Below are 27,853 nucleotides of genomic sequence, written 5' to 3' on the forward strand. Positions count from 1 at the left end.
TGACATTTGGGTAGCAGCTTTATTTTGTGACAATCTCTCAGCATGTGTCAGAGGCAGGGGTGTGCTTTGCAACAGGTGCTTTACATTAGCGTGGACTTGGCTGTATTGGTCAAAGTGACCTTGCTGATCATGACAGTTCATAGCATGGCTGCTCTGGTGATTGTCATCCCTATGACTATCTGTTATATTGTAATTCAGCCATCACAATGTGTGATACGGTAAACAAAAGACAGATGGTATTCAATCAGTGTGAGGCATTGGTTGAATATTTCAGTCCTTTTGCCAGTAGACACCTCTGACCAGTCAAATGAACTGCAACACAATCTAAATAGCTTCAACTGCTGTGATTAGATAAGGTGTGTGTTATTCTTAAGAACTTTACACATTATTTAACAACTCAAACAAGCAATATCAGCAGGTAGTAAAACAACCAGCATCTATGTAAAATTACATATAAATATCATTTTTTCATATTTATTTTGCCAATCTTGTAAAACTAATCACCATACAAAATGTAAGGCTACAGTATTGTTCTCGGTAATACTTTATTTGGATAGTCCATCTGTAGATATAGACCATCAGTAACATTTCAACTAACTATCTACTAACCCTAGCTGTAACCCTAAACTTAATCATAACCCTAAGCTTAGACCGTACCCTAACCTTAACCCTAAACCTAACAGTAACCATAGCAAGCAGTTGCTTATCAACAGATAGTTTGTTGATAGTATGACTCTACAGATGGAAAATCCGGACTATATATAAATAAACTCTGACCTGGTTCTCTAATTGCGCTAACAACTAACCTAGGCTAGCAGAGTAATGGTTCAAGCTAGCTACCTCTAATCAAAATTGCACACTAGCTAGCAAATGTTGTATTCTACTGCTCACTAGACTCTTCTGCGTATCTTACAGTGTTGATAAGAGGTAGTTGGGATTCATTCATAAACGTCACCACAGAACAAGTTCAAAAAGGAAACTGATATGACATATATAACCTTCATCGCAGGCTAATCAATGACTAAGTATAACTGCTGGACTACATTTTACTGCAGCCTTCGCAAATATGAAAATGGCTCAGATGGTACTGTATGTCCTCCAACAACCCCTTAACAGCGCTCCCATGTATTGTCTTCCCTTATGCTACTGATCCAATCCCCCAACTCAATATAGTTACTAATCAGTGTCCTGGAAAAATCTTGTATAAAAAAGTTTACTTTTCAGGAATCCGAAACAATGTTGTTGTTGCCATATATTAATGGGAATTCACATGGCTTTGAATTACTTATATTAGTACTAGATTCATTAATCTTTCACAGAACATGGAGTGGAATGTTCTGTGAAACTTTCAATTTATGTTTAAAAAAAGTGAGATACAGAGTTTTTCTAGGACGCCGACGTACGACAGAATTTCCTTCGCACTCATGCAACACACTACTTCCTCCTCCACCTCAATCTCAGTGATCACCATCCCTAGTCCTGGACACCTATAGGGTGTGGAGGTTTTTGTTCCAACCCTACACTCACACAGCTTGTTCAACGAGTCAACTGATTATCGACCCTTTGAGTAGCTTGATCTGATGTGTTAGTAAGGGCTAGAACAAAAAGCTGATCACTTGGGCTGTTCCCTGAGGGCCCCTGTGTCTGTGGCCTTCCAGATGTGGAGGGCTGTTCCGGCAGAGAGGACCAGGAAAAGGAGGAAGGCAGTGGGGAAACCCACCCAGTCCACCAGGCCCCCTGCCAGGGCACCGAACATCAGCTTCCCCAGTACCTCCAGAGTGGACAGGAAACTGTAGTGGGTGGCCTGTAGAGAGAAGAGGAGAGGGTTAGGTAGGGACGAGCTCAGAGAGAGAAAAACTAGAGGCCACACCACACCGACACAGATTACCTAACATCCCAGACTCCAACTCTCAGGCCCACAGCAACACAACAAGGCAACATAGCCAACGCATCTCCATGGGTCTCCACCCTCCACTGACACCTAAATGTTCACACAATGGCAACCCTGTTCCATACACTCAGGTGTATGACATAAAGACTCTACAAATGAAACAATGTAAACTGCTAACCTCTTAACTGAATGGATTTATTTCAGCAGAAACCACTAAGACATCCGCTGTGGCATGCATAGTTATCAGTACAGTTCTGGCTATCCCTAACTCCACATGATCAAAGTGAGATGGATCTTAATCAATAAGGGGAGGAGTGATCATGGTGAGCAGATGACTTAGATCATTAGAACTTTGGGGCTGTGAAAAGGCGACAAGGTCTTCCTTAGTTGTGCCTTTGACGCCATGTAACATAGCTCCTGTGTGGCTAATTGTAATTTAGCCAGTTACCTGACTCGGACAAATGTCACCGGCGACGAAACGAGCAAACTGTAAAGTAGACATTACCCAGGCATCTTTGCTGGGTCTCAGTATTGAGAAAAGTGCTGGTTTGAGCCAGGTTCACACAGTTGAAGTGCCTGTAGACCCGAGTTTAGTGAAGTGCTATTATTCGGGATAACTTGCTTAAGAGATTCCGTTTCTCTCTCCTGGGTCATCGACAAGCACTCACGGTATCAGCTTTCTGTCACTGGATATGACCTTAAAAAGGTAGCTATATGTGTCACTGTCATGAGAACATTTCAAATTAACCCCAGAGGTTATTAGCTTTGTTTCATTAGGTTTTTCTTCCTTAATTGCCCAGATACAGCCCTGTATCCTCCTTGGCGTAGTTTTCCTAGTCAACGACTCTTTGTTAGAACTGTGGTAACTCGTCCCCTTCAGAATTGATTGAGTGACGATTGAGAGGCTGCGAACAGAACACCTCCAGGCAGCGATGGCCCAGTTTAAACAGGACAAAATAAGTTTAGTCAAAGAAGAGGGGTAGAGAGAGGGAAATATAGATATGTAAAAGGGGAGAGAGAGTTAGCTAGGAGAAGAAAATGGCCTTGTTAGTCCCAGCTCAGGGGTGGGTGTTGTTGCTGTGAGGAGGGCTACCTGTCCTGGCTGTTGACATCGTAGGATATAATCCAACTCCAGGAGTTTCCGTTTTGCTCGCTAACATAACAGACCATTTCAGAGGCCACCGGGTTTCAGAGAATTCTGTCTTCTTATATAAAAATAATCTCCTCCAAGTGGAGGTAAAAGGATGAGAGTCTCACACCGTAAATGTGTGCATAGCCTCAAAGATTGGGCCACAGGCATAAATGTTAACAACTGAGCAAATGCATCCCCATGACAAATAGCACTTGATTTCTGACACATCTCAACATAATTGTATCTTTATTTAACTAGGCAAGTCAGTTAAGAACAAATTCTTATTTTCAATGACGGCCTAGGAACAGTTGGTTAACTGCCTGTTCAGGGGCAGAACGACAGATTTTTACATAGTCGGCTCGGGGATTTGTTCTTGCAACCTTTCGGTTACTAGTGCCACTAGGCTACCTGCCGCCCCAATGTACTGATGATGTTAGACATTTGTACTTATCTCAGTCACATTCACCAAAATCAAGGGGTATACAGTTGAAGTCGGGAAGAAAACATACACCGTAGCCAAATATATTTAAACTCTGGTTTTCACAATTCCTGACATTTAATCCTAATAAAAAGTCCCTATCTTAAGTCAGTTAGGATCACCAATTTATTTTAAGAATGTGAAATGTCAGAATAATAGTAGAGAGAATGATTTATTTCAGCTTTTATTTATTTCATCACATTCCCAGTGGGTCAGAAGTTTACATACACTCAATTAGTATTTGGTAGCATTGCTTTTAAATTCTTTAATTTGGGTCAAACTTTTCAGGTAGCCTTCCACAAGCTTCCCAGAATAAGTTGGGTGAATTTTGTCCCATTCCTCCTGAGCTGGTGAAACTGAGTCAGGTTTGTAGGCCTCCTTGCTCTCACAGGCTTTTTCAGTTCTGTCCACACATTTTCTATAGGATTGAGGTCAGGGTTTTGTGATGGCCACTCCCATACCTTGACTTTGTTGTCCTTAAGCCATTTTGCCACAACTTTGGAAGTATGCTTGGGGTCATTGTCCATTTGGAAGACCCATTTGCGACCATGCTTTAACTTCCTGACTGATATCTTGAGATGTTGCTTCAATATATCCACATAATTTTCCTACCTCATGATGCCATCTATTTTGTGAAGTGGACCAGTCCCTCCTGCAGCAAAGCACCCCCACAACATGATGCTGCCACCCCGTTGCTTCACGGTTGGGATGGTATTCTTCGGCTTGCAAGCCTCCCCCTTTTTCCTCCAAACATAACGATGGTCATTATGGCCAAACAGTTCCATTTTTGTTTCATCAGACCAGAGGACATTTCTCCAGAAAGTATGATCTTTGTCCCCATGTGCAGTTGCAAACCGTAGTCTGGCTTCTTTATGGCAGTTTTGGAGAAGTGGCTTCTTCCTTGCTCAGCGGCCTCTCAGGTTATGTCGATATAAGACTCAATTTACTGTGGATATAGATACTTTTGTACCTGTTTCCTCCAGCATCTTCACAAGGTCCTTTGCTGTTGTTCTGGGATTGATTTGAACTTTTCGCACCAAAGTACGTTAATCTCTAGGAGACAGATGACAGGTATGACGGCTGCGTGGTCCCATGGTGTTTATGCTTGCGTACTATTGTTTGTACAGATCAATGTGGTAACTTCAGGCGCTTGGACCAGACTTGTGGAGGTCTCCAATTTTTCTTCTTGGGTCTTGGCTGATTTCTTTTGATTTTCCCATGATGGCAAGCAAAGATGCACTAAGTTTGAAGGTAGGCCTTGAAATACATCCACAGGTACACCTCCAATTATGTCAATTCACCTATCAGAAGCTTCGAAAGCCATAACATCCTTTTCTGGAATTTTCCAAGCTGTTTAAAGGCACCGTCAACTTAGTGTATGTAAACTTGTGACCCACTGGAATTGTGATACAGTGAATTCTAAGTGAAATAATCTGTCTGTAAACAATTGTTGGAAAAATTACTTGTGTCAAGCACAAAGTAGATATCCTAACTGACTTGCCAAAACTATAGTTCGTTAACAAGAAATTTGTTGAGTCTTAAAAAAACTAGTTTTAATCATTTCAACCTAAGTATATGTAAACTTCAGGTAGCCTTCCTCAAGCTTATGGGATTATTTAATATCACTGAAAACAATTCAGATGTCTGTCTTTAATACGTGTTTCTCACATAAAGGACCTGACTTTGGGAAACAATGTTCTAGGTTGACAGGTGTGTAGAGGGTGACTCTTACCTGTACACTCTCCTCCGCTCTCTGTGTGCAGTGCATCATGGTTGTGAAAGTGAGCGTTGTGATGAGGCCTCCCAGGAAGTGCTGAATGCTCAAACTCAACACGGCCATACCTGAGGGGCAAACACAGTAACAGCCTTGACACTGTTGCGAAACATTATGGGTGCTTACATTTGTCCTATTTCACACGTGTGAATTGGGAATGTGTTTTTTGCACATCCCACTCTCCCTGACACCCTTGGAGAGTGGGGTCAAGGCCAGGGTCTGCCATTATCAACAGCGACCCTGGAACAATTAGGGGTTAAGTGCTTTGCTCAAGGGCGCATCGACAGATATTTCACCTTGTCGACTCGGGTATTCGAACTAGTGACATTTCGGTTACTGGCCCAAAGCTCTAACCCCTAGTCTACCTGCTGCGTTCCTGTCTTAAAGTGGTGTTTTTTTAAATCTCTTTCTTTTCACTCAGAGTCCCTACTGGATGGTGTGAGAAGGAGAGCTCAGTGGCACAGCGTATATCAGTGGAGCCGGATCTGTCGCTGAACCGAGACAACAAAGGTGGAAGTGAGGGGGGTGCTGTCTCCTCGCGTTCCCCCAAACAAGTTGTTCCCTCTCTGAAGACAGCAGAACAGAGGCGACACAGAGTGTCTCACAGCTCCCACTGACGCTGAATTATTCACCGGAGATGTCGAGTTTTAAGACTTCTCCATTTCACAGGATTCAGAGAGCGAGACACTAACTCAGCTTATCAGAGTGAGAAAATGGGGCACTCATGTAATATTAAGAATTTTACAGCAAAACATTTTTTAATCTTTGACATCATTGTTCCTGCTCTAAAGAGGGAGGCCTCCACTTCCAGAGGTTCCCAGAGTGAACAGCTCAACATAGGTTCAAACAGGTCACTGAGAAAGCTTCTGTTCTGCTTTCAGATTTCCTTCAATTTAGTCATGAGATTAAAATGGGATGTTTGTGAGAGATGCTCAAAGCGCTGTAAACGGACCTCTTCACACACCTCTTCTTCCACCACATACAGTGCCTTCAGAAAGTATTCACACCCCTTGACCTTTTCCACATTTTGTCGTGTTACAGCCCAAGTTTAAAATAGCTTAAATTGAGATGTTGTGTCACTGGTTTACACACAATACTCAATAATGTCAAAGTGGAATTATGTTTTTTGAAATGTTTACAAATGAATAAAAAATGAAAAGCTGAAATGTCTTGAGTCAATACGTGTTCAACCTTTGTTATGGAAAGCCTAAATACGTTCAGGAGTAAAAATGTGCTTAACAAGTCACAATAAGTTGCATGGATTCCCTCTGTATGCAATAATAGTGATTAATATCATTTTTTTTATGACTACCTCATCTCTGTACCCCACACATACAATTATCTGTAGTCCCTCAGTCGAGCAGTGAATTTCAAACACATAGACCAGGGAGGTTTTCCAATTCCTCACAAAGAAGGGCAGCTATTAGTAGATAAAAAGCAGACATTTGATATTGCTTTGAGCATGGTGAAGTTATTAATTACACTTTGTATGGTGTATCAATACACCCAGTCACTACAAAGGTACAGGCGTCCTTCTAAACTCAGTTGCTGGAGAGGAAGGAAACTGCTCAGGGATTTCACCATGTGGCCAGTGGTGACTTTAATAAAAGTTGCTTACCAAGATGACATTGAATGTTGCTGAGTGGCCTAGTTAAAGTTTTGACTTTAATTTTGACGGCTTAAACATCTATGTCTAGATATGATCAATAACCAAATTGACAGAGCTTGAAGAATTTAAAATTGTACAATCCAGGTATGCAAAGCTTTTAGAGTCTTACGAAGAAAAACACAGCTGTAATCGCTGCCAAAGGTGATTCTAACATGTATTGACTCAGGGGTGTGAATACTTATGTAAATAATATATTTCTGTATTTCATTTTCAATTCATTTGAAAAAATGTCTAAAAACATGTTTTCACTTTGTCATTATGGGATATTGTGTGTAGATGGGTGAGGATTATTATTTTTTAATCCATTTTGAATTCCAGCTGTAACAACTTATTTATTTTTTATTTGACCTTTATTTAACTAGGCAGGTCAGTTGAGAACAAATTCTTATTTACAATGACGACCTAGGAACGGTGGGTTAACTGCCTTGTTCAGGGGTAGAACGACAGATGACGACCTTTCAGTTACTGGCCCAACACTCTAACCACTAGGCTACCTACCACCCCCCAAGACTAACTTAATGTGAAATAAGTCAAGGGGTATGAATACTTTCCGAAAGCACTGTATGTGTGTGTGTGTTGTATGTATAGGCCTTTATGTACCAGGTCTCTATTGAAAAATGTATTTCTATCTCAACGAGACAAACCTGGTTCAATAAAGGTTCAATCAAGAAGGCCTGAATGTGGATGGGTTACACATATATTTATTTATTTATTTATGTATAGGCCTAAATGTGGATGGGTTACACATATATTTATTTATTTATTTATGTATAGGCCTAAATGTGGATGGGTTACACATATATTTATTTATTTATTTATGTATAGGCCTAAATGTGGATGGGTTACACATATATTTATTTATTTATGTATAGGCCTAAATGTGGATGGGTTACACATATATTTATTTATTTATGTATAGGCCTAAATGTGGATAGGTTACACATATATTTATTTATTTATTTATGTATAGGCCTGAATGTGAATGGGTTACACATATATTTATTTATTTATGTATAGGCCTAAATGTGGATGGGTTACACATATATTTATTTATTTATTTATGTATAGGCCTAAATGTGGATGGGTTACACATATATTTATTTATTTATGTATAGGCCTGAATGTGAATGGGTTACACATATATTTATTTATTTATGTATAGGCCTGAATGTGAATGGGTTACACATATATTTATTTATTTATTTATGTATAGGCCTAAATGTGGATGGGTTACACATATATTTATTTATTTATTTATAGGCCTAAATGTGGATAGGTTACACATATATTTATTTATTTATGTATAGGCCTAAATGTGGATGGGTTACACATATATTTATTTATTTATGTATAGGCCTAAATGTGGATGGGTTACACATATATTTATTTATTTATTTATTTATAGGCCTAAATGTGGATAGGTTACACATATATTTATTTATTTATGTATAGGCCTAAATGTGGATGGGTTACACATATATTTATTTATTTATGTATAGGCCTAAATGTGGATGGGTTACACATATATTTATTTATTTATTTATGTATAGGCCTAAATGTGGATGGGTTACACATATATTTATTTATTTATGTATAGGCCTAAATGTGGATGGGTTACACATATATTTATTTATTTATTTATTTATAGGCCTAAATGTGGATGGGTTACACATATATTTATTTATTTATTTATTTATAGGCCTAAATGTGGATAGGTTACACATATATTTATTTATTTATTTATTTATAGGCCTAAATGTGGATAGGTTACACATATATTTATTTATTTATGTATAGGCCTAAATGTGGATGGGTTACACATATATTTATTTATTTATGTATAGGCCTAAATGTGGATGGGTTACACATATATTTATTTATTTATTTATTTATGTATAGGCCTAAATGTGGATGGGTTACACATATATTTATTTATTTATTTATGTATAGGCCTAAATGTGGATGGGTTACACATATATTTATTTATTTATGTATAGGCCTAAATGTGGATGGGTTACACATATATTTATTTATTTATGTATAGGCCTAAATGTGGATGGGTTACACATATATTTATTTATTTATTTATGTATAGGCCTAAATGTGGATGGGTTACACATATATTTATTCATTTATTTATGTATAGGCCTAAATGTGGATGGGTTACACATATATTTATTTATTTATGTATAGGCCTAAATGTGGATGGGTTACACATATATTTATTTATTTATGTATAGGCCTAAATGTGGATGGGTTACACATATATTTATTTATTTATTTATAGGCCTAAATGTGGATAGGTTACACATATATTTATTTATTTATGTATAGGCCTAAATGTGGATAGGTTACACATATATTTATTTATTTATGTATAGGCCTAAATGTGGATAGGTTACACATATATTTATTTATTTATGTATAGGCCTAAATGTGGATAGGTTACACGTGAGAAAATGTTATATGTATAGGCCTAAATGTGGATAGGTTACACGTGAGAAAATGTTTTTTGTATAGGCCTAAATGTGCACTACAGGTCTAGATCAGTGGAAAAGGACAGGCTGGTTAGAGTCAATGGTGTATGTCCATGGTTAGTGATCAGATAACATTATCCCATATACAATAACCGCAAAAAGCTTGTATTATGGTCATAAGAAACACAGATAAGATGCCTGGGATATGCTGATGAGATACTGTGGTATGTAAACATCTTATGCCATTTACTGTTGTTTTTCAGGCTCCGTTGTGCAAATCATGGGTGTTGTGCATTCTATGGTGTTGTGCATTCTATGGTGTTGTGTGATGATCTTTTTATCTGATTATCAAACAAATCACTGAACAAAGTAGGCTACCTGCGCAGTTCCATCCACCATTAATAATTACATAATAATTTTGCCTACTATAATTCATTTACTATATTTTAAATCAAGCTTCTGCTTAAAATGTTCGACATTTGGTAGGCCATTTGTTTGTAAATCGTAGTTTGATAGCCTACATGCAGCTTTGCCTCTGTCATAACTTGTTGCCCCAGAACACTAAATAAAGTAGTGCTCACCAGAATAATCTCTTATATCAATAGAATGAATGCATTAATCTAGTTAACACCAGTAAAGTTGTTTGGTTTAGGAACCGGGGAGAAAACCCAATAACTCCAACACAGTGGAAAGATTGGTCCAGTGCTGAATGTCCAAATGCAATCAGTTTGACCGGTTTTAAGGAAAGGAAAAGCTGAGAAAATGAATAAACAAGTTTCTGATAAGAATTCAGTTCGTCTTGGCTGCATATTTTATGTGGTTGAAATACTGTCTGCTTGCATAACAGTGTCAAAGACAAAACATTACACACACATCTTCTCAAATGATGCTGAAAGAAAGAAATCAGACTTTTCCACTCCTGTTCCAGAAACAAAATGAACATTTGTTGTCTAATTTTACTGTAAGAAATGCTTAATTTTGCAGGAGTTAAAATTATATTACTCTACATGTGAGAGGTTATAGACCTACAGTCAGTGTCCAGATTTCAGTTACTATTCCATTTAACCCATATGAATTTAAAATGAGGAATATTCAGTTTATTCATGGAAACCGGGATATTCGTGAGCGGGATATCAAAGGTGCATGTAAACAGCTTATCCTGAACAAGACCTTAAGCAGGATATCAAAGGTGCATGTAAACAGCTTATCCTGAACAAGACCTTAAGCGGGATATCAAAGGTGCATGTAAACAGCTTATCCTGAACAAGACCTTAAGCGGGATATCAAAGGTGCATGTAAACAGCTTATCCTGAACAAGACTTTAAGCGGGATATCAAAGGTGCATGTAAACAGCTTATCCTGAACAAGACCTTAAGCGGGATATCAAAGGTGCATGTAAACAGCTTATCCTGAACAAGACCTTAAGCGGGATATGAGCTACTATCCGGAATACTATCCAGAATACGCATGTAAACATGGTCAATGCTGCCTAGTTAAGTTGTGGTCAGAGTGCAGTCTGGTCTTCTCTCACCTTTCATGAGCGGGGAAGGTTCCAGCACGGTCAGGAGGGAGCTCTGGAACACCATACTGACAGTCCGCATCACAAACACACGCCTCATCAGAGAGCCAATACTGTGGAGACACACAAGACAGACAACCAGTCACAAATGCCATTTGACACACACACAGGTAAAGAATACTGTGTAGTATGTGTCTGCTAACAAAAACAAACACCATATTTCCTTCTACAGTAGCACACACACCCACACTCCAGGGTTTCCATTAGGAAAATGTGCCACCAGACATTTGACTGGCTGCATTTTCATTTACTGGACATTTGAGAATTTTTCTCCCCAATTCCGTGGTATTTTTACAGTTCTGTCCCATCACTGCCACTCCCGTACGGACTCGCGAGAGGCGAAGGTCGAGAGCCGTGCGTCCTCCGAAACACAACCCAGCCAAGCCACAATGCTTCTTGACACAATGCCCGCTTAACCCGGAAGCCAACCGGACCAATGTGTTGGAGGAAACACTGCACACCTGGCGACCGTGTCAGCGTGCATTGCGCCCGGCCCGCCACAGGAGTCACTAGTGCACGAAGGGACAAGAACATCCCTGCCGGCCAAATCCTCCCCTAACCCGGACGACGCTGGGCCAATTGTGCGCCGCCCCATGGGTCTCCCGGTCGCGGCCGGCAGCGACAGAGCCTGGACTCGAACCCAGGATCTCTCGTGGCACAGCTAGCACTGTGATACCTGACATTTGAGAAATTTACCAGACCCATACGCATTTGGTGTGTAACATGATCAGGTCGTCCACCCACGGTATTCAGAATGAAAGAAATCACATTTAAATTATAGTAATTCATCTTAACAAATCATGAACCTCAAGGATGAAACGGTGTGGGTCCTTCTTGCCGAATTCCATTTAAAGATGTTAGAATAACTACCACATTTACTTTTTCTCAGCCAACAAGACGAGTAATGAACAACCAAACCACAAGCCTATGTCAATCTACTAACCCCAATTTGTTAGTTGTTTAGGCACTGTACTCCAGCACTTTGAATTTGAAATTATACAATGTCTATGAAGTTAAAGTGTAGACTGTCAGCTTAATTTGAATCTATTTTCATCCATATCAGGTGAACCGTTTAAAAATGAATGGTAAATAATGTAATCATTGCGTGCTAGGAATATGGGACTAATTTAATACATATAAGTGAATTTGTCCCAATACTTGTTGTCCCCTAAAATGAAGGGACTATGTACAAAAAGTGCTGTAATTTCTAAACGGTTCAAGGTAGCAGGTAGCACTGAAGCCTACCTGCCATTATAGGCACTTAGAATGGCGAATGGGAAGTGCACTTCCAATACCAGTTGAGAAATAAAAATAGTAGCTCTTTTTTATCATGCTATCAAAATTGTTTTTGACACAAGATTTCAGTTAGAATTGTTGCCCAATGACTGGGCTTATGAAAGCACATTTCCCTCCAGCAGCACCAGGAGCTGTAGCAGCAGGTCTCGTGCTGTCAAAGATGTTCAGCTTAAACTAGGCTCTGTATGCTAGGCTCTGTATGCTAGGCTCTGTACGCTAGGCTCTGTACGCTAGGCTCTGTATGCTAGGCTCTGTACGCTAGGCTCGGTACGCTAGGCTCTGTATGCTAGGCTCTGTATGCTAGGCTCTGTATGTTCGGCTCTGTACTCTAGGCTCTGTACGCTAGGCTCTGTACGCTAGGCTCTGTACGCTAGGCTCTGTACGCTAGGCTCTGTACGCTAGGCTCTGTACACTAGGCTCTGTATGCTAGGCTCTGTATGCTAGGCTCTGTATGCTGTGCATGTGTGATAAATAAGAATCATAACGACTAACAAAAATATACACGTGCCAATTTAATTCCACAAAATTATGGAAATGAACCCATAGACCAATAAGCATGACTGGTCAAATGTATTTACATCAACTGGCATTTCCATCAATGGAAATTGATGGATTATGCTAAAAGGCATAATCTTGCTATGGGATTTTTTTCCCTCTCCCAGACAATTGGCCGGTACAAATTTTATTTATCACCTTAAAAAATATTTATTGGCCATAAGCCGGCTATTACCGGCTAACGGAAACCGTGCCACGCACACACACACCCACCCACGACATGTCCCCAGACGCTAATTGATTCCTTGTTAGTCTAAGAGCTGTGTCTCCCGATAGGCATGGCTCATGGGGTAATCAATAACCCAAGGAGCTCCCCACTTCTCAACCCCCTTAGAGCATTGTGTTGTGTGTGTGTGTGTGTCCCAGGGATTACCACTGTGCCAATCAGTCCCCAAAGGATCCTGTCTATCAGACGAACCAGACACGTGTCACTGTCTGGTATCTGACATCTATACCATCTGACAAGGACATTACCACATGGACATTACCATTACCACTATACTTATATCTGATACCAAATAGTATCTGTCCATTCTGTCAGTCTTTACGTCTACAGGCTTTACAACACCTCTCTCATTTCTCCTTCTTTACCCTTTCCAACGGAAAACCAATCTGCTATCATACACATGCTAAAGACATTGTTTCCCTCATTTTTTATTATCTCCTTCTCAATGACACTCTTTCAAATCTGGCTCTCTAAGGAGTTGCAGTAGTGATGGGGTGAGAGAAGAACCTGCCTCGCTACTGACACCTCACACGGGCTGGTCTGCGATACCATATAGGCTCTCGGGGATCTGTGTGAGGCGGTCAGTCTCTGGCCACTCAGACGTTTCTGATGGGGCCCAGGAGAAATGTTCAAATTTGATTTGAGAGCATTGAGATGGCTTGGTGGATTGGCTTTGTGTAGTGTGTGTATGTGTGCTTGCGAGTTGGGAGGTGGGGGAGAGTGGTGGTGAGTCATTCTGTGGGAATCTGGACTGGGTGTACAGTGTCAGGTGAACGCAACTCTGTGTGTGAAAATGTGACAATTCTGCCCGAGTCCTAATGAAGATCAAAACTATGAAATAACACATATGGAATCTTGTAATAACCAAAACAAGTGTTAAACAAATCTAAATATGTTTTATATTTGAGATTCTTCAAATAGCCACCCCTGGCCTTGATGACAGCTTTGCACACTCTTGGCATTCTCACAACCAGCTTCATGAGGTAGTCACCTGGAATGCATTTCAATTAACAGGTGTGCCTTCTCAAAAAGTTAGACAGGAAGAAAGAGTAGAAGTACCCCAAAAATTTGACAGCGCTTTTGTGAAAGAGATTCCAAACAACATTGTTTTTGGTCATATTTCTTTATGGGTAGTGTGACAAATACCTGGGAGCCAGCATCAGAGACCATATGGAGATGTAATTAAAACAGGACAGACCACAGACTTCTGCAGACGTTTTATAGAAAGACAAGACATTGGTATTCTCTTCATATAGGGCCTATTTCAGCTCGATGCTAATGCTTAGCATTAACCAATCTAGCTTTGTGAGCGCTAGCAATGACTACGGTGATGTACACTACATGACCAAAAGTATGTGAACACCTGCACTTCGAACATCTCATTCCAAAATCATGACCATTAATATGGAGTTGGTCCCCCTTTGCTGCTATAACAGCCTCTACTCTTCTGGGAAGGCTTTCCCCTAGATGTTAGAACATTGCTGTGGGGACTTGTTTCTATTCAGCCACAAGATAATTAGTGAGGTCGGGCACTGATGTTGGGCGATTAGACCTGGCTCGCAGTCGGCATTCCAATTCATCCCAAAGGTGTTTGATGGGGTTGAGATCAGCGCTCTGTGCAGGCCAGTCAAATTCTTCAACACCGATCTTGACAAACCATTTTGCTTTGTGCACGAGGGCATTGTCATGCTGAAACAAGAAAGGGCCTTCCCCAAACTGTTGCCACAAAATTGGAAGGACAGAATCGTCTAGAATGTCATTGTATGCTGTAGCGTTAAGATTTGCCTTCACTGGAACTAAGGGGCCAAGCACGAATGAAAAATGGCCCCAGACCATTATGCCTCCTCCACCAATCTTTACAGCTGGCATTATGCATTGGTGCAGGGAGCACTCTCCTGGCATCCGGCAAACCCAGACTCGTCCTTCGGACTGCCAGATGGTGAAGAGTGATTCATCACTCCAGAGAACGCTTTTCAATTGCTCCAGAGTCCAATGACTGCAAGCTTTACACCACTACAGCTGACGCTTGGCATTGTGTGTGGTGATCTTCGGCTCGTGTGTGGCTGATAGGCCAAGGAAACCCATTTCCTGAAGCTCCCACCTAACAGTTCTTGTGCTGACGTTGCTTCCAGAGTCATTTTGAAACTCGGTAGTAAGCGTTGCAACCGGGGACAGATGATTTGTATGCGCCACACGCTTCAGAACTCGGCGGTCTCATTCTATGAGCTTGTGTGGCGTACCACTTCGCGGCTGAGCCATTGTTGCTCCTAGATGTTTCCACTTCACAATAACAGCACTTATAGTTGACCTGGCAGCTCTAGCAGGGCAGAAATTTGATGAACTGACTTGTTGGAAAGGAAGCATCCTATGAAGGTGCAACGTTGAAAGTCTTCAGTAAGGCCAATCTACTGTCAATGATTGTCTATGGAGATTGAATGGCTGTGTGCTCAATGTTATACACCTGTCAGCAACAGGTGTGGCTGAAATAGCCAAATCCAATGATTTGAAGGGGTGTCCACATACTTTTGTAAATATAATGTATGTCTCATGCCAACGAGTATGGGAAAATACTTACGTATTGTTGTTATTTATAGATTGCATTACATCACATGTATTGTTTTATGCATTGGAGGTTGAGTTAGGGTAGTGTATGTGCTGTAATGGCAGTTGGCGAAAATGTAAGGTTAACTAGCAATTGAAAGGAGAACTTTAATCTCTAGAGCTGAGGCATCCCTGCTTTGTTGTGCAGCTGCTGCCTTTCCAAATGTATGTTCTACAACCGTTTGCTAGGAACTTCAATATTATTCTTAGAAAATAAGATGACGTCAAAGGAGAGTCTATAGGAGTGACATTTTTCACGAGCAAATGGCGCTGCTGCAGATTATAATGTCTTTTGGGCTAAAGTCTGATCTAGTTAGTTCACTTCATGTTAGGTCAATAGAAATAGTTGACTATTGGTGAATGCTTTGAATTATCAGCTGTAGAACACAGAAGACCTAGTGTTGCGGCTGGGGCCTGTCTCCCCGAGCTGTTCTCCTACCACACACAGAGGGCTATAGACACACACACACACACACACAATGTGGGGAGGGGAGGTGATGGGGTGACGTGATATCTGTGCCACAGAAAGGGACACTAAAATGGGCACTATAGACAGTGTTGCTTCTAAACGCAAACAGGAGAGTGCTGCCTCGGAACGCTAACAGGAGAGTGCTGCCTCGGAACGCTAACAGGAGAGTGCTGCCTCGGAACGCTAACAGGAGAGTGCTGCCTCGGAACGCTAACAGGAGAGTGCTGCCTCGGAACGCTAACAGGAGAGTGCTGCCTCGGAACGCTAACAGGAGAGTGCTGCCTCGGAACGCTAACAGGAGAGTGCTGCCTCTGAACGCTAACAGGAGAGTGCTGCCTCTGAACGCTAACAGGAGAGTGCTGCCTCTGAACGCTAACAGGAGAGTGCTGCCTCTGAACGCTACCTGAACTGGGAGAGCAGCAGGCCACCGAGGGAGGAGCCACAGATTGAGAAGCACATGGCGATCATGCCGTTCCAGAACCCCAGCTCCCGGGCTGTCATGTGATGGTCCAAAAGGAAGAGAGGGAACATGGTCACCGCACCCTGCTCACCTGTGGATAGAGACAGAGAGAGAGGACAAACCAGTTGGAGTTCAGGTTAGACAAGAGAGAGTTAGACTCCAAACACAAATCTGTTCATCTGTAGTTTTAGTCATTTTATCTACAACATAGCCAAGAGTCAACTACGATGGATTAGCCATTGTTGGAAATAAACATACTCAAAAACACCCACAATCCACCTTCCTGTGACAGAGCTATTTAAAGGAAAACAGGAAGAAGTAAACAATAGTGGATGTCTTCACTGTGTATGACAACTTTCTTAAACACTGTGACAGTGCACAAAGCAGTTACCTTTAATAGACTGGACAATGTTATATTGGTGCTTTCTTAATCTAACAACATACACTATTCCTAGATAGTATCAATAATAGATGTAAAAAATAAAAAAACTATGAATATCCTGCGTCATTTTTCAAAAGGGCCTAATATAAAACTTCCTGAGATAACACAAGCCTCAGTCACAGAGCTTTCTGGTGAAATAAAAGTTTGTCAGTGAGACAATAGTGCCTCTGTCGCTGTGTGGTTTCGAAGGCGGGACAATTTTCTGCCCGAACGACGCTGTAAAATATTCAGCGCTGCCGCCATTATTAATGGAGAGTGACTTCACAAAGACAGGGAGACGGAGTGCTGAGTGACAGCTCAGAGACTGCTGTCAAAGAGACGACACACTCACACACCACACACTTGGCCAGAAGAAAAACAACAATAGAGAGAGAATCTTTCACATGAAATGGAGAAGGATATCAAAAGGAGATCTTAGAGAAGACGCTGAAAACCTCCTGGCACACGGGAACGCTACGACAACGCACACGTTATGCCAGCGCTATGTGACAGCCAAGCTAAATGTATGGCAGGAGAATGAGAGGGATAAACAGAGGCTGCTGTGATGACATATTCATTCAGCATCTATATTCTATATTCCAAGGCAGCACTAACATAAACAGCTATCAGCTACTGTATTACTCACTACTTCCCACCATCACCGGTTGAAACCTGGGGAACTTTTTATCATCCAACAGGGTAGATAGTTTGAGGCAAGACATTACTTAAATGGACAATCTGCCATTGCTACATCCATTTTTTAAAACTTTGAAATGATTGATATACACCCATTGATTCTTGAAGAATATATACTGAGTGCACAAAACATTAGGAACACCTACCTAATATTGAGTTGTACCCCATTTTGCCCAAAGAACAGCCTCAATTTGTCAGGGCATGGACTCTACAAGGTATCGAAAGCGTTTCACAGGGATGCTGGCCCATGTTGACTACAATGCTTCCCACAGTTGTGTCAAGTTGGCTGGATGTCCTTTGGGTGGTTGACCATTCTTGATACACATGGGAAACTGTTGAGCGTGAAAAACCCTCAAACCGGGGCGCCTGGCACCTATTTCCATTCCCTGTTCAAAGGCACTTAAATCTTTATTTTTGCCTATTCAACCTCTGAATGGCACATATACACAATCCATGTCTCAAGGCTTAAAAAGCTTTTTTAACCTGTCTCCTCCCCTTCATATACACTGATTTGAAGTGGATTTAACAAGTGATATCAATAAGAGATCATAGCTTTCACGTGGATTCACCTGGTCAGTCTGTCATGGAGAGAGCAGTTGTTCCTAATGTTTTGTACACTCCGTGTAGTTCAAATGCCTCATGACCTTAGTTAAATTATTTTACTCCATAAAAACCCCAAATATACATTTGTTTTACTCATTTGTTTGTAAACAGTGTAGGTCTTATTGTAAACTAAAAATATGGTTATAACTATAATTTTGATGTCATATTTAATTTTTACATTTTAGTCATTTAGCAAATGCTCTTATCCAGAGTGACTTACAGTTAGTGCATTCATCTTAAGATAGCTAGGTGGGACAACCACAACCACATATCACAGTTATAGTAAGTACATTTAAGTAAATTTTTCCTCAATAAAGTAGCTATCAGCAAAGTCAGAGTTAGTAAGGAAAGAAAAGTGTTAGTTCACAAAATGCATTTTTATGCAGGGGGGGGGGGGTGCTCTGCTGTTCTAGCTTTAGGGGGAAGCCAGTTCCACCATCGGGTTGTGCAAGGGAAGAGAAGAGCTTGGACTGGGCTGAGCAGGAGCTGGAGACCAGAGGTGCTCGGGTTGGGGTGTAGGGTTTGAGCATAGCCAGAAGGTAGGGAGGGGCAGTTGGTCACTCATGGGATGGTCATTCCTAGCTCTGTCTATGAATTTGAGAGTGGTTACATTCCTCCAACCCCCTCCCTGAGATATTTACCAAAACACTGGATGGGGTAACACCTTTGTTGTTGTTTGAACAACAGATTGTTCTTTTAAAGCCTTTATGATGTCTAATAAACCACAGGCTGCTGTTGCACATGGAAACCATGTGTTTGATGTATTTGATACCAATCCACTCATTCCACTCCAGCCATTACCACAAGCCCTGTCCTCTCCAATTAAGGTGCCACCAACCTCCTATGCTTGATTATTTACCAGTGATTCTGTGTCTCTACAGCATTCAGTGCTCCCACTGCTTCAAACTCATTATTTCTTTAAAAGGGGAGTGCAGACAAACACAACAGGGCTGATTATTCATTTCTATAAATATTCGCAAAGCAACAATTGTCCATTTCAGTGGGGATTTCATTAGGCATCCACAAAGAAGAAACTAGTAGAGAGGGGAGTATGGGAGAAAAATAGATAGACAGAGAGTGGGAGAAAGACAGAGACAGAGAGAGGGAGAGAGATAGAGGGGGATAAAGACAGATAGAGGGAGAATGACAGAGAGACAGATAGAGAGAGAGAATGACAGAGAGACAGATAGAGAGAGAGAATGACAGAGAGACAGACAGAGGGAGAATGACAGAGAGACAGATAGTGAGAGAGAATGACAGAGAGACAGATAGAGGGAGAATGACAGAGAGACAGATAGAGAGAGAGAATGACAGAGAGACAGATAGAGAGAGAGAATGACAGAGAGACAGATAGAGAGAGAGAATGACAGAGAGACAGAGGGAGAATGACAGAGAGACAGAGAGAGGGAGAATGACAGAGAGACAGATAGAGAGAGAGAATGACAGAGAGACAGAGAGAGGGAGAATGACAGAGAGAGAGAGAGAGAGGGAGAATGACAGAGACAGAAAATGAGACAAGGCGGAGAGAAAAATAATGGATAAGAGAGAAAGAGAGAGAGGGGTAAGGGAGAAACATGAACAGACAGAGAGAGGGGTAAGGGAGAAACATGAACAGACAGAGAGAGAGAGGGGTAAGGGAGAAACATGAACAGACAGAGAGAGAGAGGGGTAAGGGAGAAACATGAACAGACAGAGAGAGAGAGAGGGGTAAGGGAGAAACATGAACAGACAGAGAGAGAGAGGGGTGAGGGAGAAACATGAACAGACAGAGAGAGAGAGGGGTAAGGGAGAAACATGAACAGACAGAGAGAGAGAGGGGTAAGGGAGAAACATGAACAGACAGAGAGAGAGAGGGGTAAGGGAGAAACATGAACAGACAGAGAGAGAGGGGTAAGGGAGAAACATGAACAGACAGAGAGAGAGAGGGGTAAGGGAGAAACATGAACAGACAGAGAGGGGTAAGGGAGAAACATGAACAGACAGAGAGATAGAGGGGTAAGGGAGAAACATGAACAGACAGAGAGAGAGGGGTAAGGGAGAAACATGAACAGACAGAGAGAGAGAGGGGTAAGGGAGAAACATGAACAGACAGACAGAGAGAGGGGTAAGGGAGAAACATGAACAGACAGAGAGAGAGGGGTAAGGGAGAAACATGAACAGACAGAGAGAGAGAGGGGTAAGGGAGAAACATGAACAGACAGAGAGAGAGAGGGGTAAGGGAGAAACATGAACAGACAGAGAGAGAGGGGGGTAAGGGAGAAACATGAACAGACAGACAGAGAGGGGTAAGGGAGAAACATGAACAGACAGAGAGAGAGAGGGGTAAGGGAGAAACATGAACAGACAGAGAGGGGTAAGGGAGAGAGATAGTGAGAATGATTTATGGAGAGAGAGGGGTAAGGGAGAGAGATAGTGAGAATGATTTATGGAGAGAGACTGGGTTTATAGAGGAGGAGGGATGCAGAAAAAGGGGCAAAATGTGGAAGAATGAGACTGAGGAGAATGAGGAATTTGGTACAGGAGGGGTGATGGGGAGAGTAGGGCTGACAGGTTGCTGATGGGAATGAGAAAGAAAGAAAGAAAGAAATAGTGAGAGAGAGAGAACAGGATGAGGGATCAGCATGAGAGTCAATTAGGACACAGAATGGTTGGTCGGGTAACAGAGTGATCACATGAAGCTCAGACACTAGTGGCCAGGATCAGATGGGATCACGAGGACACTTAGGAGAAAACAAGACACAAAACACACCCTGGGAACAAGACAGAGAGAGAGGCCCAGTAAATCAGTAAGCTACAGTTCTACGTACACCTTCCATTGACACACACACACACACACACTAACAGCAATCCCTACAGGTGTGCACTTTGCAGGGTGTCATAGAGTTTGTTGAACTCCTAAGGAACTAGGCTGAAGCATGGGGAAAAAACTTGAACCCCACCCACCCTACCCAGATGGGTCACTTTGCTAAAATGCTCTTACATTACCAACTATGTTTTACTCCCATAACCACATGAACTATAACTGTCCTCGCTAACCTTTCTACAGAAAGCTGTTGCACTACAGAGCTCCATGGCACCAGGAGATTCCACCAATCAGGGGTCCTAACATTCCATGTAGGACTGGGCGATATGGCCAAAATAACATATCACAATATATTTCTCATTCTTTTGACTGCATGGCAGTGTTTGACGGTATTCTATGTTTCTGAATAATACAAGCTATAAATATGTTTTATGACTAGTTCATAACCCTAGGATGGCAACAGATTCATTCTAATTGGTTTAATGGTCTTTCTCCTTCCTGATTGCTTATTACTCAACCAAACTAGGACAAATCTGACTTTTCATTTATTTAGCACTGTATCAACATATCGTTATAGACGATTCTATAAAAATCCATACCGGTATACCTTAAAATATGATATATCACCCAGCCCTAACTATACGTTACCAGTGTATTGAACAATGATTAATATCTATGCTGTTGACAAAGTAAACAAACACTGACTATGCAATCTAGGGGAGCAGTGTTATGCACAACCAAACAGGGTCACTGGTTGGTTTGGCTCCAGTATTGAAAAAGTCCTGTTATATCGTCCCAATACTGTCCTCTCTCTTTAGGCCTCTTTGCCTTTATCCATCGCTCTCTGTCTCCCTCTGGGCACCATGTGGTGGTTCTTCATTAATTCATCCCCCCTTCAGCCTCCCTGCCGTCCTCCTTTCTCCCTCTGGAAAATTAACCACATCCCCCCCACACTGCTCTCTCCCCCCACTTCCCAGGCCCCCCCCCCCCTCTCACCCATGCTCTGCCATCCTCTCTCCCATGTCTCACAGTCTATCCAGTATGGCTGTGCATGGCAGAGGTTGGCAGTTTCCCATAGCAGGAAAATAATCCTGCAACAACAGGACATTTAAATTATTTCGTGGATTATAATTAACGGACATTTTTGTAGGGGTTGATACATTTTTTTGTTAGTGCAAATCAAATCTGACATTTTAAAGTGGAAATTACCTGCAACAACAGGGTGATCAAATTAAGATCTTACATCTGTAGATGTTGGCCCCAAGTTAACCACTGACTGATACAGGGTCAGTTTTTCTCTGTTTGATTAGTGGTTAAGGTTATTATTGTAGGGTAGGTTAATCTGATCCTAGATCAGTGGGTACTAAACCCAATAAGAGCAGCGCTATCACTTTCCCATCTACCAATACGAGCCCATCCCTCCATCAGTGTTCCCCGGACTACAATACACAGGTTCATTCTCCTTCTATCCCTTTTGCCCCCGACTCTCTCTCTGGGATTCTGCTCAGACAGCAAGTCCCATGTCCGCGACCTCAAATGACACAGGGGTCATGCAAACGGCTCCCTCTCATTGGTTGTGCGGTTCTACACAGAGCAAACTCGCTGTGTTCATTAAGAGTGAGTGGGAGAGGGGTCTGAGATGTGTGTGTTTGTGTGTTGGGGGAGGGGGGGTTTAAGGCAGACCTTTCACTCTAAAATCTCACACACAAACAGTCTCACATTCACACGGATTGTTGAGTTTCACCCGACAGTTGCACACAAACAGTCTGACCTTTTTAATTCTGAAATAAAGAGCGGACAACTAAGCCGGTTATTTATAAATGCTGATTATATTAGATGATGAAAATTATTGCTATGGAGATGGTGACAGTGGTGATGATGACAATACTGGTGAACCCTTCAAACGAACTGTCTTACTCTCCTGTCTAGTGTCTGCCTGGGATCATCCAATTACTGTGCCACCCCTAACACACTCTCTCTCAAAAACACACAAACACATACAGGAAAAACAATGGCACACACATTCACAAAGAAGCACATGTATGCAAATGTATATAGACCATGTTTTCCCAACACCCAAACAAACACACACACCAGTGTGACGCTGCGTCTTCCATTTCAATTTCCATGAAAAAAACACCAGACATACAGACACACTAATCCTTACATAATCCCCTCCTGCTGCCAGACACCAAACTGTGTTCCTACCAATTCTCGCTCACACACACATACATACACACGCTGCTTAACACCAAACTCTGTTCCTACCAATTCTCGCTCACACACACATACATACACACGCTGCTTAACACCAAACTGTGTTCCTACCAATTCTCACTCACACACACATACATACACACACACACACACACACTCACACACACATACATACACACACACACACTGCTTAACACCAAACTGTGTTCCTACCAATTCTCGCTCACACACACATACATACACACACACACACACACACACACACACATACATACATACATACATACATACATACATACACATGCTGCTTAACACCAAACTCTGTTCCTACCAATTCTCGCTCACACACACACACACACACACACAAACACACACACGCTGCTTAACACCAAACTGTGTTCCTACCAATTCTCGCTCACACACACATACATACACACACACACACACAAACACACACACACACACACACACACATACTGCTTAACACCAAACTGTGTTCCTACCAATTCTCACTCACACACACATACATACACACACACACACACACACACACACACACACTCACACACACATACATACACACACACACGCTGCTTAACACCAAACTGTGTTCCTACCAATTCTCGCTCACACACACATACATACACACACACACACACACACACACACACATACATACATACATACATACATACATACATACATACACATGCTGCTTAACACCAAACTCTGTTCCTACCAATTCTCGCTCACACACATACACACACACACACACACACGCTGCTTAACACCAAACTGTGTTCATCATAGAACGTTTTCTCTTGCAAATATAAACTTGGAGACAAATACATTTTTTAAAGGACAACATTCCTAACATCTCACTAGCCCTAATATATACCTGTTACTTTGTACATAAATGCTATTCACAGAGTTCAAAATGTCATATTTTCAAAAAATTGAACGTTAAGTAGGTTCTGGACTCATTACCAAGTCCCTGGGAATAACACACTAATTCCCTTTATTCATCAACAGACTAGATGATCAGTCTAGATCAGGGTCATCGTTAGTTACCCCAGACACAAATGTTATTTTAAACCTAACCTTAACCATACTGCTAACTTTATGCCTAACCTTAAATTAAGACCAAAAAGTAAATTTTTACAATATAGCCCTTTTTTTACTTTGTGGCTGTAGTAAATAGTTCAGGGCAACAGTGGTAAGAAATGAGACCACAGCTGAATGGAGAAAATATGATGCTGTCTTGCTTACTTACATTTATACATTTTAGTCATTTCGCACACAGTATTAACCAGAGCGACTTACATGGGCAATTAGGGTTAAGTACCTTGCTCAAGAGCACAAACAGATTTTATTTTTCACCTTGTCAGCTCAGATATTTGAACAAGCGACCGTTCGGTTACTAGCCCAACGCTCTTAACCGCTAGGATACCTGCCACCCACTTCACAAATGAGGCTACAGGTCATCAGGCTTGTATTCAATAGGCACCAAATGGAATAAAACAGACTGAAACAGGCAGGGACTATGAGAACTTGTCCAATAAGAAACTTTTTGTTTTTTGTATTCCGTTGCAAAATGTTTTGCTATGTTTTGCATTAAATAATGGAGGACTACTATTGGAAGAAAACATGCTTTGGATAAGTCATTTATGGAATAGTGGGTTTCTTATGTAGTAGCCTTGTAGTGAATCAGCGTTAGTGTACAGTAGATGAGTGTGGAGGTTAGTGTTAAGACTTTTAGCTACTTCTCTAGTTGGTACAGTAGGTGAGTGTGGAGGTTAGTGTTAAGACTTTTAGCTACTTCTCTAGTTGGTACAGTAGATGAGTGTGGAGGTTAGTGTTAAGACTTTTAGCTACTTCTCTAGTTGGTACAGTAGGTGAGTGTACATGGTTGTCAGACTGACTTGCAGATTTACCCAGTTTGTATGTGAGAACGTAGATCATGGTCCAGGGCGTCCCAGGTACTGACAGCAGCTTCCGCCACACCCTCCAGGGATGCACAGCGTCCGACTGGACCCCCTTCCTCCCCTCTGCCTGGCCCTTCAACAGCTCATTGTCCAGCACAGGGGCCCCCAACACAAACAGTGCCACCCCGAAGTACACAAAGGCCAACAGCATAAACATAGGGCCCCACCCGGCCACGTCAATCACAGCCAGGAGCCCGCCCCCGGCGAACACCGAGCCGGCCTTGTACCCCACCACCTGAGCCACATTGCCCAGGCCCAGCTCGCTACGGCCCTTCAGCAGTCCCACAGCGGCCCCGTCCACTGTGATGTCCTGAATTGATGCCAGGGCGTTCATGGCCAGCAGAGTCCCCACCACTCCCCAGATGTGGGCCTCCGGGGCCAGAGCGGCACTGGAGAGACAAGTAAGCGCCAGGCCAGAGACCGTGGCCACCAGCCAGCGCCGCTTGGTGCCCACACGGTCCACCAGGGGTGCCCAGAGGACCTTGAGCACCCAGGGGAAGTAGAGGATTTTGGTCAAGCCGATGTGGGTGAGGGAGTGGCCCGCCCCACGGAGGTAGACAGGGAGCAACAAGGACTGGAGACCATAGGGGATCCCCTGCACAAAGTACAGGAGGCCCAGAAAAACCAGCTTGTCATTCATGATTAAATAGGAAAGGGACAATTCGTCAGGTCATGACGATGTTCCACCAGGAGCTGATCAAATGGGTCGATCAGCCTAGGAGAGATGGGGAAGAGAGAGAGGGGATCATTTCACTGACGGAAAACATGAGCAAATGGGTGCCGGAGTCTGGTCTAGTTAGTCTGGCAGACTCCAGACCACACATGCAAGCTAGTGACGGGGTTCCAAATTCCACCTTGCTCCCTATACTCTTTCTCCCTCTGTATCTGTCACCTTGTCTACCTTCCGACTGCCAAGGTACATGAAAAAATAATATATAAAAATAAAATCATGAGCAAATGGAATTCCCCTCATGATAAATAGTTTTGGGTTTTAGTATATGTATTAAATGAAGGAAACTCAGGTTTCATTATACACTGAACAAAAATATAAACGCAACATGTAAAGTCCTGGTCCCATGTTTCATGAGCTGAAATAAAAGATCCCAGAAATGTTCTAAATGCACCAAAAAAATGTTTATCTCAAATTGTGTGCACAAATTTGTTTACTTCCCTGTTAGTGAGCATATCTCCTTTGTCAATATAATCCATCAACCTGACAGGTGTGGCATATCAAGAAGCTGATTAAGCAGCATGATAATTACACAGGTGCACCTTGTACTGGGGACAATAAAAGGTCACTCTAAAATTTGCATTTTTGTCACACAATACAGTGCCACAGATATTGCAAGTTTTGAGGGAGCGTGAAATTGGCATATGGACTGCAGGAATGTTCAATGGAGCTCTTGCCAGGGAATTGTATGTTAATTTCTCTACCATAAGCCGCCTCCAATGTAATTTTTGAGAATTTGTCAGTATGTCCAACCGGCCTCACAACCACAGACCACGTGTTACCATGCCAGCCCAGGACCTCCACATCCGGCTTCTTGTCTGATACCAGCCACCCCGACAGCTGATGAAACTGAGAAGTATTTTTGTCTGTAATAAAGCTCTTTTGTGGGGAAAAACACATTTTGATTGGCTGGTCCTGGATCTCAAGTGGGTAGCCTATGCCCTCCCAGGCCCACACATGGCTGCACCCCTGCCTCGTCATGTAAAATCCATAGATAGGGCCAAATGAATTTATTTAAATTGACTGATTTCCTTATATGAACTGTAACTAAGGGAAATCGTTAATAGTTGCGTTTATATTTTTGTTCAGTATAGATTCTGGCAAACTGATGCATCAGACAGCTGTCAAGCTTTATTCACAAGCAATAATTAACTTTCATAACTAGTTCATCTTCCTTTTAATTAAACGTATAACACATGGGACCGTGTAGATATCCGTTTACGCCCCAAACTTGACCTTTCAATAGTAGCAAGCTAAACTGATGTCTCGGTAACTTGGCTAGTTATACCACAAGCAAAAACCAATAAACATGCATGGCCAAATAGCTAGTATTCAAGCTAACGCTGTCATACTGCCAATTCAGAGTAAGTTAAGTATCAGCGCGTGCCAATAGCTAGCAAATTCCGTGGTGAAGTTTTATAAATATTATATTATAAAACGTTAATCTGAGTGCAATCTGTTATGATAATTGTGTCGTTAGCTAGCTGGCTACATACTGGAAAGGGAGAACCTGCTTTCAGCGTCTCGTCAACAACACTAACAGAGTACATCCGGGTCACGGAATTTCAGAACTTTTCCAAATAAAAGCCCCCCAAGTAATAGTAGAAACATTTCAATAACCTGTATTTACTCATGATATATGAACAATTATTGTCTTAACATTAACAATGATTCCTATTTGTTCATATTTAAGTTACATTTGCATTAAAGCTGGGTTTTAAAACTTGTTCCAAGGTCAAATAAATGGCCACAATATGAATCACCATATGGAATACATATTGGTTTAAAAAA

At 41.9% G+C, this 27,853-nt stretch overlaps 1 protein-coding gene across 1 annotated transcript; it reads right to left on the bottom strand.

The window, feature by feature from the left end:
- LOC109876807 (major facilitator superfamily domain-containing protein 3-like) lies at positions 1-27,608 on the bottom strand. The gene is made up of 6 exons (XM_020469182.2): positions 27,559-27,608; positions 25,282-26,047; positions 16,551-16,698; positions 10,953-11,053; positions 5,234-5,343; positions 1-1,804 (listed from the first exon to the last, which is right to left on the bottom strand). The coding sequence occupies exons 2-6, from the start codon at positions 25,970-25,972 to the stop codon at positions 1,613-1,615; spliced, it is 1,242 nt and encodes a 413-aa protein (XP_020324771.1). The 5' UTR covers positions 25,973-26,047; positions 27,559-27,608; the 3' UTR covers positions 1-1,612.
- Positions 27,609-27,853: the final 245 nt, after the last annotated feature.

Source organism: Oncorhynchus kisutch, linkage group LG3 (assembly GCF_002021735.2).
Source record: "Oncorhynchus kisutch isolate 150728-3 linkage group LG3, Okis_V2, whole genome shotgun sequence".
In the NCBI taxonomy this organism is placed as follows: domain Eukaryota; kingdom Metazoa; phylum Chordata; class Actinopteri; order Salmoniformes; family Salmonidae; genus Oncorhynchus; species Oncorhynchus kisutch.

What these genes read in the sequence shown, in the direction of transcription:
- LOC109876807 (XM_020469182.2), bottom strand. Translation starts at nt 25,972, where the DNA reads ATGAATGACAAGCTGGTTTTTCTGGGCCTCCTGTACTTTGTGCAGGGG. An exon ending in CTGCTGCTCTCCCAGTTCAG is followed by an intron (nt 11,054 to 16,550) that starts GTAGCGTTCAGA and finishes GTGTCTCCACAG; the next exon opens with TATTGGCTCTCTGATGAGGC. An exon ending in GAGCGGAGGAGAGTGTACAG is followed by an intron (nt 1,805 to 5,233) that starts GTAAGAGTCACC and finishes TTCTCTCTACAG; the next exon opens with GCCACCCACTACAGTTTCCT.